General features: G+C 41.9%; 1 protein-coding gene across 13 annotated transcripts in view; it reads left to right on the forward strand.

Annotated features, from left to right (window-relative positions):
• Window positions 1-12,867, forward strand: part of LOC127043697 (poly(rC)-binding protein 3-like) — a 751,631-nt gene that overhangs the window by 685,851 nt on the left and 52,913 nt on the right. For all 13 annotated transcript variants that reach the window (XM_050937755.1, XM_050937765.1, XM_050937766.1 and 10 more), the window contains 3 exons: window positions 481-504; window positions 607-639; window positions 5,077-5,193. In XM_050937755.1, coding sequence (XP_050793712.1) covers window positions 481-504; window positions 607-639; window positions 5,077-5,193 — 174 coding nt within the window. The remainder of the gene's footprint in view (window positions 1-480; window positions 505-606; window positions 640-5,076; window positions 5,194-12,867) is intronic.

Raw genomic sequence — 12,867 nt, forward strand, 5'->3', positions numbered from 1 at the left:
CAATAACTCCTAATCTCACCATAATCCACTTCTATCCATTACTTGCTGAAAAGAGAAGCAGCATCTGCCTTCAAAGCGATCACCATTGAACATGAAGGCTGTATCTTCCCAATTTTCCCAAAAGATTGTTCAGCTCAATCAATTCTGAATCTCTTATTCCCCAAAATAAGATCTCGGTATTTACAGTGACAGAATGCTGCATTAGCTCGGGGCTACTTGCGAGGCAGTGGGGTTTTCCCCATGACAGCAGTAAACTCTTGTGTGTCAGGTATATATATTGCAATAGGAGCTCTTAGTCCATTCCTTCTTATAGTGCATATTTGTATGGACTGAAAATGTAGCTAGTGAAATGTGGCTGGTCTGTCCTGCCCACCTTTCTCTTCAGAATGAACTTTACAGTGAAATATTGTTTAATTAACACTTCTTCTTTTTGTACTCAGAAATATTCACTTACTGTAGTGTTGTTTTTTCCTGTTCCAGGAGGTTGGGAGCATTATTGGAAAGGTCAGTAATTTACTTTAAGAATTTTTTTTAAATTCATGTTTCTGTATTCTATATCAATTGACCACTGCAGTGGGGACTAATTTTTCCCCATTTATTTAACAGAAAGGGGAGACAGTTAAGAAGATGAGGGAGGAGGTAAGAAATACACTTTGATGTCTTTGTTTCTTTCTGTATCTGAGAATAACTAGATGTGTATGGAACAGCAGTGCCACCAAGTGGCTGGAAAGAGTAATGCCAACTGTTTTTTATTATATGTGGTGGTGTTTCAATGCATATATGTGCAGGCCAAAATTAAACAGTTTTTCTTAATATAAACTTCCCCTAAAGATGTCTCAGTTTTTTTGTCTCCTTTAAAGGAAATTAAAGGGGATAATTTCTACAGCACTGTGCTGTATCCCTATTGTCTCAGAGCTTATTTAGTCAGTAGGGTTCTGAGGGTATGTCTACACTACCCGCTGGATTGGTGGGCAGCGATCAATCCAGTGGGGGTCAATTTATCGCATCTAGTCTAGATGCGATAAATTGACCCCCGAGCGCCCTCCCGTCGACTCCTGTACTCCAACTCAGCGAGAGGCACAGGCAGAGTCGACAGGCGAGCAGCAGCAGTCAACTCACCGCAGTGAAGACACCACGGTAAGTCGATCTAAGTACGTTGACTTCAGTCACATTATTCACGTAGCTGAAGTTGCATAATTTAGATCGATCCTCCCCCCTCCCAGTGTAGACCAGGCCTAAGTGTCACAGAAACTCTTAGCGGTCTATTCTCCCATTGACTCACATTCATAACTCCTGGGCTTGGTCCCAGATTGAGGAGTTTGGTTACAGAGCTAAATTTTCCGAATTTTAGGATTAGGGGTGGGTGTTGAATCCAGGGATTTGGATTGACACATTATAGAGGGTGGGGGCCAACCAAAAAATATCTGGATCTCTCTAGAACTGGAGTGATCCTATGGTACAGGCTCACCTCTAATCACTCCCTTTGTCAACACTTGGCAATATGCAGATAAACCTGCAAACTGGAGACATCATACGTTTGTAAAGATGCAAGAAAGGCACCTTTCCCCCATTCCTGGAGTTTGGATTTATAAACAAAAAGATTAATTCAAAGCTGAAATCGCATAAATCTCACTCAAAATCAACTTCCTAGACTTGGCTGCTCGTAGGTTTACTTTTCCATCAGCCAGTCTGTCCCAGACCCTAAATCTCCTGCTTCAGGGCTTCAGCCAGTCACTTTCAGGGGTCAGGAAGGGTTTCCCCCCACCACTGCCATGTATTCTCGCTGTTGGGTTTTGTTTGTTTTCACGGTGTTGTTGGGTTTTTTGTTTTGTTTGTGGCATCAAAGATGGTCACCGCTGGAGTTGGGGCACTGCACTGTGTGGGCTGAAGCTCTGAGTGTTCTCTCTCTCAGGTGCTTGGCTGGCTGGCTCTTGCTCACACGTTCAGGGTCTATCTGATCCCATATGCAGGGTTGGGAAGGAATTTTCCCTTAGGTCAGATTGGCAGTGACCTGTGGGAGGGGGGTTGCCTTCCTCTGCAATGTGGAGTCAGATTCTGTGCCAGGATTATCTGGATATATCTTAGTCAGTTCTCTGCCATTGCAGGGGTCTTGGGTATTAGTACACATGGATCCCTCCTGTTTTCTGCCTGTGGCATATAACAGCTTAGTCTCCTGAGAGCTGTAACACATTAGCCTAATTTCAGTTGTTGGTTTTACTGTGCAGGTGCTGGGTGGTGGTGGTGGTCTGTGATATACAGGAGGTCAGATTAGATCAGTGGGTCTCAAACTCTTTTACTGGTGACTCCTTTCACACAGCAAGCCTCTGAGTGTGACCCCCCCCCAACAAATTAAACACATTTTTAAATATATTTAACACCATTGTAAATTCTGGAGGCAAGCAGGGTTTGAGTTGGAGGTTGACAGCTCACAACCCCCCCATGTAATAACCTTGTGACCCCCTGACCCCCAGTTTGAGAACCCCTGGATTAGATGATCTGGCGGTCCCCTACTGGCCTTAAATTCTAGGACTTTAGCTACCTGTCCTCAGAGGGCTACCCCACCTTTCTTATATTCAGGATGGAGTCTAAAAAGTCACATCTGTCACAGGGAGTCAGCAGAATCTAACCCGCAGCTCCCTGCAGGGTTCTAATGTTTGTTAAAAGGAGGAGGCAATCTACCTTTTTGAAGGTAAAAAATACAGTTATACAGAGAATGTACCCAGAAATGTTTAATTTAGTTTTGGGGGTTTCTGCCAGTTGCTTTGTTGCTAGGCACTTGTAGAAAGTCTCCCATAAGGAAATTTTAAAACATGCGGTATAGAAGAATACTCTGCTATGCCCTTTAACTACATGCACTGAAGGGTTTCTTTTCAGCCGGGCTGGTGTCAGAGCTCTCTTTTTCCAGATACAACTTTCACTCATTTGTTGACTCATTAAATACAGGTATTTATTTAGATTTAGGACAGAAGTAAGTGGTGCGTTTCTGATGCTCCAGATGCCCCTGATATTCATTAAACAAACAATAATCAATTAATCAAAATGAATTGTTGGTGCTAATCTTATTTGTTCCCGCCAACAGGCAGTTAGAGCTCCACCCACTGAGATTTGTGCCCACAAGTGAGTGCAAAACTGTGGGCTCAGATTTTGTGTGTGCATGTTGAATCTACATAAGAGAAGCTCCATCTCCCCTCCCTTCCCCCCACATAACTCTTTTTCTGAAAACGTATTCCCTGGTCCCTGCAATCAAACCTGTTAGGTGTAAAATAGTAATTTGTCTCATTTTTTCCACAATAAATGGACATTTTCCTCCTTATGCTCCTGAGGACACTAGAAACATACCCTCTAATTTTTGATAGTAAGGGGTTAATTTAAAAGAGAATAAGGGCAAAGATTGTCTGGATAAACATGATATGGAGACATACCATCTTAGTCCTCAAACTCTGAAGTGAACGTTGTATAAATAGTAAAAAGGAAATTACATATAATTCCTGTAACCGACCACTTTCTTTTGCACTTTCCTTTAAAGAAATAGTACACAATTATTTTCATCTAGACTTTTCTGGCAGATGTGTTGATAGCAAGTAACACACCATCTTTTGGAAAGTGGCACACCACTTGCCCTGTCTGTGTCATTCTCTAAGCTACCAGGGGCCTGGCACAACCTAATTGATATGTCTCCAGAAAACTACCGTCCAGTGAAATTCCTTTCACTTCGTGGATAAGGCTGCCACAAAATACTGGCATCCCTGCTGCTTTCCTTTAGAGTGTAAACTCTCAGATTCAATCATTTGGACTTGAGTGAAAGCCTAACATGAGTTAAATGATCTTTTGCCATGTGAGATTTTCAGAAAACATTGGATACAATGATGCATTGTGGGACAGTCTTTCACATAAATCGTTGTGACCTTGCTCGCATAAAAAGTACTTCCATTAACGTTAGGCATATATTCTAAGTATTGTCAGGGTGAGTAACCCCTGAATGCCCTGATCTTCTGAGCAGCTCTGCATGGGCAGACTCCTGTGTCCACACAGAGCCCTACTGAAGCAGAGGAGCTCATTGCAGGCTTCAGCCCTAAGAAGCCTGTTTTGTGTTTGGTAACTGAAGCCAGACACTTTGAACCAGCTTAAAACTAGGCCTCACCATTGACTAAACACTGATATATGATTAGTGCGTATCTGGAAATCCCCCCTCTCCACCCCAAGGCAGATTCACAACTCTCCAATCCACCTGTCAAACAACAGTAGATTAAGTATCTGCTGCCCTTGCGTCTTTTGCAGACATTCAACATACCTGTCAGGAGATTCAGTGACAGGAGGATTTTGCCATAAGTATGGCTTGTTGTTATATTTGGTTGCTGTCACGTAGAGAGGCAAGATGCACAAAACTCGTTCAGCAGCAGTAAGTACAGGAATAGAAAGAAACGACACAGGCTCGTTCTTTCCTGAACCATCTGGGTCTGATTCTTATTACATTAAGGAGTCTGTGCAACATGTTTATACCAACTTTAAGGGCCATCTGTCCCACCAGAGTGATGTAAAGGGGCCGTGGTGTAAATGAGAATCAGGTTTCCTATTTCCTTCCTGTTGGCTCTTCCTCTTAAAGAGACACGACTGTGTTACCGCACTGGTATCTTACCATTGCCATTGGATGATTCTTTTAGTAAGAGTGGTCAGTACACACTAGCTTACCTATTCTGTATGAGTTTGTACAAAGCACTCATTAGAATAATTTAGTCTAGAATATAAGTTAAAGACCTACAAAATATGGCCCATAGTGCTAGTTACCCTGTTTGTTCAGAAAATTGGAGCCCCAGCTAGACAGCCTATTTTCAAGTGAATAGTTTGGATCTAGTCCAGAGATGAAATTATATATATATATTAGTCCTGTTCTAGTTTACTCCTGTACGTAGGAAAGGGAGAGTGAGAGAATTCATTTTGCAGTTGTTGCTTTTAATTACTTGGGTGCTGCTCACCTACTATGGTGAAGAAAGCCATATAAGTACCTAGCTAGAAAGTCTTCCCTATTTTGCATTCCAAAAGAAAATGTACTTTAAAAATATTTGTTCTTGTTGACAGAGTGGTGCTCGAATCAATATTTCAGAAGGTTCCTGTCCAGAAAGAATTGTGACAATAACAGGCCCAACAGATGCGATTTTTAAGGCTTTTTCTATGATTGCATTAAAATTTGAAGAGGTAAGCAAATAAAATACATTTTTCTCATGTTTGCTTTAATGCTAAATATAATTTGTTTAATGCTCTATTTAATGGCAATGAAAGTGGTTATGTTTTTATAAATGCTTTTGGCAGTAATACTGGAAGAGAAATAATGGGTCAATTTACAAGCTGTTTGATCATTTCTTTTGCTTTTCATAGACTTTAGGGAAAAGCAATTGCTTCCAGTAATGTGCTCTAATGGTGGAAAAAGTGTCTTGGAAATTTCTGGTCCCATTGTGGCTTTGATTTGAAAAGAATAATTGCATAACTTATAACTCGGTTTCTGTGTGAATCAGCTTGATAGTGATGTAAATGTTTTATATAAAAAAGAGTATAGAGTTCATTCAGCTCAAAGATTTTTTTAAAAATTATTAAAAGCAAAATATATCATTGCCAATTACCGTATTTAGACTTCAGATTTTAAAATATGATAAATACACTGAAAATAAATAAGACAAAAGAGGCTCCTCTACTGTTAAACGTATGCCGACATGTACATACACTGCTGGAGGACATCAGTTTTCACAGGCCAAGTAGAATTAGACATGCCCAGTATTGGGGTGGGAAACCTCCATGAAAGACCCCAGGGGGCTGTAGAAAGTGATGGGTGGTACTAATACAGTAAGGGTGCTCTTCTCTCTGCATCAGTATGACTAATTCAATATCCCACCATGGTGTTAGAAGGTGCCATCTTTCAGATGAGATGTAAATCTGAGGTCTTGTCACATGTGGCGAATAATATTCTTGTAGCACTTTTCTCGAAAGCAAGCAGGCATTTTTGCTAAACTTCAACCCAGACAATTACATTCTGCCTAAGTTCCCCAGTCAGTTTCAATATACTGTATATGGTTGCTTTCTTCACTTCTTCCCCTAAACTGTTTGGTACAGGTCCTGCATGCTATTAAATAGTTGCCATATTCCAAGAGAGTTATGAAACACCTTGGTATCTTTTATGAGGAAAGGGCTCCGTAAAGGCCCTGTCCTGGAAAGAGCTGAGGGATACCTACAAGGAGCTAGTCACTCTCAGTCCCCACTGAAATCAGTGGAAACATCCCTCAAATAGCACTGAACACCATACAGGGTCAGGCCTTATAACTAAGACATCATTAAATGTGCTGTACCTAACAAAGGGCAAGAAAGTTTGAGTTTCAGCATTTGAGATATTTTATTTATTGACTCTCTTGTATTTTAGGTGATAAGTTTGTATCTCAATGTGGCAGCTCTTAGTCAAAAAGGTCATTTACATTCATTGCAGCTACAGTAGCTGTGCATTATATGTTATAAAGTACCCACATTTGCTTCAAATGTAATTTGCCACGTTTAGATTTAAAAGTCGGTCTTGAATGATGTCTGCATCATGCAACCAGTTCTGTGTAGTATAATTATTTTGAAAGTTCCCCATGGATAAAAGTGTGCAATCAGAGAACTATGACTCTTGGAGGCGTAACAAAGTACTGTGTCACAAATTGCAAATGAGCTATAGAAATATCATGTGCTGCTGTTTTGATACATATCACGTCTTTCTGTTTTACATTTCTTCAGCCATTTTTTTAAAACATAAATCAGAATATTTTTGTCTTGCATTTCTCTATAAAATACTTTTATTCTCCCTTTTAGTTATGGTAACAGCATAACTACGGTGTAACATCCCAAAAGTGTGGCTGTACGGGAAGGTATAAATTGCTCGCCAAAGAAAACTCTTTATCAATTCGCTCTCAGGGCATAAATCCTGTTTAGAGGAAAAGCTGGCAGAACTGTAAAACACCCAAAGGAATGCTGGGTCTGAGTTTGTGCGAAGACCCTTTTGCAGGCTAAAATTGTACTTCATGTATAGTGGAAGAGAAGCGAGAGAATTGAGAGTTGACCTTGTTAAATGTTTGCTGCTTCAAAGTTTATAATAAAATTGATGTATTTCTGGAAGCCCCAACTAGGTATCGTGTCTCTATTGCACTAGGTGTTGTCCAGATATTAAGTAAACATCCAGTCCATGTCCCAATGTGGGTCATCCTCACAGCCCTCTGAGCTGCTGCAGAGTGGCGTTTTGGGACGGGGACAGAACAGGATATGCACAGGTCTGTGCACGCTGGTGATTCCACATACTTAAAGAATTCAGTGGCAGGGCCAGGATCCAGCCCTGGTTGAGGATGGTACAGTAATCCCAGTGTCATTTGACTGAGAGTGAGCAAATTGAGTCATTCATTTCACCAATAGCATGAATATTCAGCTAGCATAGCTTAACATTTTTTGTAGCATTTTTGTTTAATTGCTATTCAGTCACCCATCTATTCTCTGCTGTTGCATACGCTGACCTTGGAAGGAGAGGTAAGAAGAAACCCTCCCCTGTCCAATGGCTCCCCTCCCCTAACCTGGAGAAGGGGTATGTGTATAGGGTGCGGGAAGATAGCCAGTAGCTGCTTTGGTTTGTTTTTCTTCAGTTTATTATGTCAGAAGATGGCCACATGTTCTCACGTGACCTCTCAGCTTGAAGGAAATAGCTTTAAAAGATGTAGAAGGTGATACTCAGTTCTGCTCAGAATACTCTAAGCACTTCCTGTTCTCAGTTCATCAGCATTAAATCAGGAGAAACTGCTGACTCACTGAGGTCTTCCTTTTTCAACTGAGGTACTTTTTAAAAAAAATTTTGCTAGCTAACTTGATTTAGTTCATGTGACGTCACATGCCCCTTAACACATAGTGTAGTAGGTTTGACATTGTTACAACCATGTTCACTCTTTGTGTTTGTAGCCAGTGCTCCTCCTTAGTGTTCTCTTTAGCCAGCTAACCCACATTAAAATACAATTTGTCCTGTGTATAGTGGAGTTAAAATGTGTTTGCTAACACCTCTGGGGGAGGAGGTGAGCCGCCTTTTTTCTCAGTTATTTTTACTCTAGTAGCACGTAGGAGCCGCAATAATGGAGCAGGACTCTCCTGTGCTAGGCACTGTAGAAATCAATAACAGCAGCAACATGGTCCTTGCCACAAAGAACAACTCCATTATCTTCAGCATGGTTGTACAGGATTTGGGTTGGCCAAAATTCACCCTGACTGTTTTAAATGGTCACCTGGATGAATGATCATCCCAAACCAAACCTATAGAAAATGAGCATGAGACATTTCCTGGTAAGAACTAATAACTGTTCACCCTTTTATGATTTTGAGGTTTCAGTAGCTTGTTCTAAATCTGTATCCATCCTTTATCAAGTTGACTAAAATCATTTGTAAGTTGTTACCCTCTGGATCAAGGCAGTCCATAGGCAGTCCTTTTCCTTAATACTCATAGCCTCACTCACTGATGCTTTTGAGCAGAATAAACTATTATAACATTTCTTTCTCTTTGTACTATCCGGCCATCACTTAATTCTGTGGATTGCGTCTGACACAGTGAGGTGCACTGGTGGTTGAACAAAATGCTCTTGGTGCTCAAGTGAATACCAGCTCAATGCTGTTTTTTTGCTTTCAAGATAAAGTTATTTGAAATCTTCATTTCAGCACTGCATGTATCTAACTGGGGAGAAACACATCCTAGGAAAACATGAGAGCCCTCAAAAAACCCAGCATTTCTAATATCAGCAAATAATCAAAACATACAGCGTAGTGTAAGGAAGCCAGGCCTAAAAGAGACTTTTCTGCGCTGGTATTGTTTCCCGCCTTTTACCAATAAGCTTTAACAATCTCTCGGGGCGAGAGCCATGTTATTTTCTAGCAGGTTGCTAATGAATTCAGATGCTTGCTAAACAAGCCAAGTTTGGATCACACTGATGATTAAAATAGGCACTTTTATCTAGCGGAAAACCAGGCCTTTGAAAAATGGCAAAAATCAACATCGATCATAGAAGTTGCAGCTGGCAAAGACATCTTAGATCACCAAATCTGTATCTCCTTGCTAACTCATAAGATTATCTCCCAACACAGTAATTAGCAGGTAGAGCTCAGTGAATAAAGCAGAGAAACATTCCCAAAATGTGCTTGAAAAACGTTGTGAAAATCCATATTTATTTGCAAATATTCACAAAATACTTGCCCAGCTGCATTAGATGGGTAAAAATGGGGGAAAAAATTGTTGGAATTGTTAGTCAGTTAATTATCTGGTCAGCTTTCGTATCAAGTGTGAAACTGATACTACAATCAGAGGCAGATCCTCAGTTAGCCTGAATCAGGGATCAGCAACCTTTCAGAAGTGCTGTGCCGAGTCTTCATTTATTCACTCTAATTTAAGGTTTCATGTGCCAGTAATACATTTGCGTGTTTTTAGAAGGTCTCTTTCTATAATATACATATAACTAAACTATTGTTGTATGTAAAGTAAATAAGGTTTTTAAAATGTTTAAGAAGCTTCATTTAAAATTAAATTAAAATGCAGAGCTCCCCAGACCAGTGGCCAGGACCCGGGCAGTGTGACTGCCACTGAAAATCAGCTCACATGCCACCTTTGGCATGCGTGCCGTAGGTTGCTTATCCCTGGCCTAAATTGTCATAAACCACCTGAGGATCTGCCCAATAGTCTCATGGCTGTTTGCTGAGCTCTGAGCTAGAATGGTTCTACATATGTCAGATTTACTGCACAGCTAACGAGGGTGTGAATCTACCGCGCAGTAGCTTGCTACGCAGTAATGTTCCACATGGGTACCGCATGACTTGGAGTGCAGCTTAGCGTGCAGTATGCCAAGCCACACTGTGACATTTTCAATGAGCTGTGGCAGTGTCCCTGTGCGACAATACTGCACAGCAAGCTGGTGCTGTAGATTCATATCCCAGCTAGCCATGCAGTGGCTTCCTATATAGACAAGCCCTTACTCTCAGACACTTTGTTGGCTACTGATGGGAGGGATGTTTCACTGGCTAGGCAGCTGTCCTGGTATTTAGGAGATTGAAGTAGAGGTGCCAACTTTGTGATTTGCGAGGGGTGCTTGACTCACACTCTGCCCCAGGCCCCACCCCCACTCCACTCCTTCCCCCAAGCACCCACTCTGCTGCTTCCTGGCCCATTCCACCACCTCCCTCAAGTGTGCCCTGCCCTCGCTCCTCCCCCACCCTCCCAGCACCTCCTGAACAGCTGATCGCGGAAGGTGGGAGGCGCTGAGAGGGAGAGGAAAGAGCTGATCAGTGGGCTGAGTGCTGAGCACCCACTATTTTTTTGTGGGTGCTCCAGCCCCGGAGCACCCACAGAGTCAGCACCTATGGATCCAGGTACAATTCCCTGTTCTTCTGTAGACTTCCTATAGAATTAGGTCAAGTCACGTAGTGTGTCTGTGTCTTAGTTCCCCATCTGTAAAATTGGAGATGATAGTACTTCCTGACCTCCCAGGGGCATTGTGAAGGTAAATATATTATAGATTGTGGGCTCCTCAAATACTATAATACTATAACACTAAAACTTCAGTTAGATGTTGGAGGGTTCCTTCACACTTCCAGAGCTCTTTTGGGCCAGATTTTGCACAGGTGGGAGGCCTCCTCAGCAGAGGCGCTACAGTTCCCCCATTTCCTCCCTTCGTGCCCCACCCCACACACACACCCCAAATATGAGCTGGGAGTAGGCAGCCAGGAAGCTGGCTCTGCCTGTCATTGTGCCAGGCATCATGGTCACAATCAGCTTCCAAGGCTGCTCCTGGCCCAGCACAGCTATGTATCGCCTCATATACAAGTCTGCTGGCAAAGCCCCGCTTAGCTCCTAATGAATGTTAGCTGTGTAGAAAAGACAGAGAGGCGCACATTTTCTTGTTACATCAACAGGAACATTTTATCACGGCTGTCTGATTTTAAAAGTCACTTTTCAAAACCTAAACAGAATGAAAACATTGCATGTAGCTGCCTGATATTGTCTATGAACATAGCAACTTAGAAATATCGCTAAATCTTGGCTGAATTTTTTTTCATATGCTAAGAAAATATTTTACTCAGTGCAGAATAAAGCAATCACAGGTCTACATTACTCTATAGAACAGAATAGAAGCCAAGCACTCATTTGCCATCATTTCTTTAATGAAGTTATAGAACTAGTCAGCTCTAACCCACTCGTGAATATGGCATTATAATTTAACATTAGAAATTTTCTTTTTATGGCTACATGTAAATTAAGCGGTGACTTTCTGAGAATGCTTAGAACAAAATGTATTGCTACACGAAGAATAGCTCCCAAAGTTCACAATAATAATGCAAAGTTATGGAGTAAAGTACTTAAAACTTAGGCCCTGATTCTGCAAGCGCTTACACGAATGCTTAATTTTATTCATGGGAGCAGCCCTCTTGGCCAACAGTGCTGCTCATATGCATAAATTAAGCACAGGTGTGTTTGTAGGACCACGGTCTTGGGGGGAAAAGATCAAAATAAGGATCTGTGTTTAAAAAAGAAAAAGTGGAATGAAGGATTACAACTGTGAATACAAAATGTTGTTACTTTAACATCTGACCTTGTCAATTTGTACTTTATATACCTGAGACAATCAGGGAAATAGAGTACAGTATATAACGAATTTATTGGAGGCACAGATAGCATCACCTATAGTTAATGTTGTCTGACACTTTCCATTATAACATCCTGTTTTCAGTTGTTGATAACTCTACTAAACTTAAACAATGTAGACTGAAATTTTCCAACTGGGTGTCTGCCTAAGACTCATTTTTCTGGGGAAAGTTTCATCTAAGTTTAGCAACTAAATTTGGTGAAGATTCCATCTGCACTGAGCATGCCTTATCCAACAGAGTGATTGCTCATGTTCCAGTCCCGGGCTGCAAGGAGTGCTTACAGGGGTGGCTCCAGGCCCCAGCACACCAAGCGCATGCTTGGGGCAGCAAGCCGCGGGGGGCGCTCTACCGGCGCCGCGAGGGCGGCAGGCAGGCTATCCTCGGTGGCTTGCCTGCAGAGGATCCGCTGGTCCCCGGCTTCGGAGGTCCGTCAAAGCCGCGGGACCAGTGGACCCTCCGCAGGAAAGCCACCGAAGGCTGCCTGCCTGCCGTGCTTGGAGTGGCAAAATGCCTAGAGCTGCCCCTGAGTGCTTAGGAATTTCCTTGTGCTTATTGCTCCTGGCTGCCAGGTACTGCTGCAGTTCCAGGCACCAGGAGTGAGAGGAATTCCACGCATAGTCTTCCATGGTTTTTTTCCCAGCATGCAAGGAAATATTTCATCTTGGGAAGACATGATATGTTGTTGTTTATATAGCCAAACTGGCTACCAATGAGACAGGTAGATAATATGGCAAGAAGCCAGGAAAATTTTGAAACCTGCCTGAACCATCAGAACCCTGCCTGATATCGACTGGAATACTGTTGAAACTGACATATTCCTGCAGACTGTTGACAAATTGGCATTTTCCAATGGAAAAAAAGATTCTGTTGGAGATTTTCTGACCTGCTCTAACCAGGAGCCAGTGGTTCCTGAGTTCTGGCCCTTTGCTGACATCCTTGTGGCTTTGGGCATCTCTATGATCATCTCTTTGCAGCTTTTCCTTTTTTAAAAAAATGGTGATGTTAATACACAGAGGGGGTGCTATGGCCATAAATTAATTGTTTATAAAGTTTGAAGGTGCTAAATATTATTATTACCAGATCAAATGGTAGAAATTGCTTATTCAAAATGTGAGAAAGTTTGGCAACCTTTTGTGACATAGGGCTTGCCTGTCTTTGAAGTGAAAGGCATGTTATATATCTGTGTCATAT

This window comes from Gopherus flavomarginatus, chromosome 2, assembly GCF_025201925.1.
Source record: "Gopherus flavomarginatus isolate rGopFla2 chromosome 2, rGopFla2.mat.asm, whole genome shotgun sequence".
NCBI classification, from domain to species: Eukaryota; Metazoa; Chordata; order Testudines; family Testudinidae; genus Gopherus; species Gopherus flavomarginatus.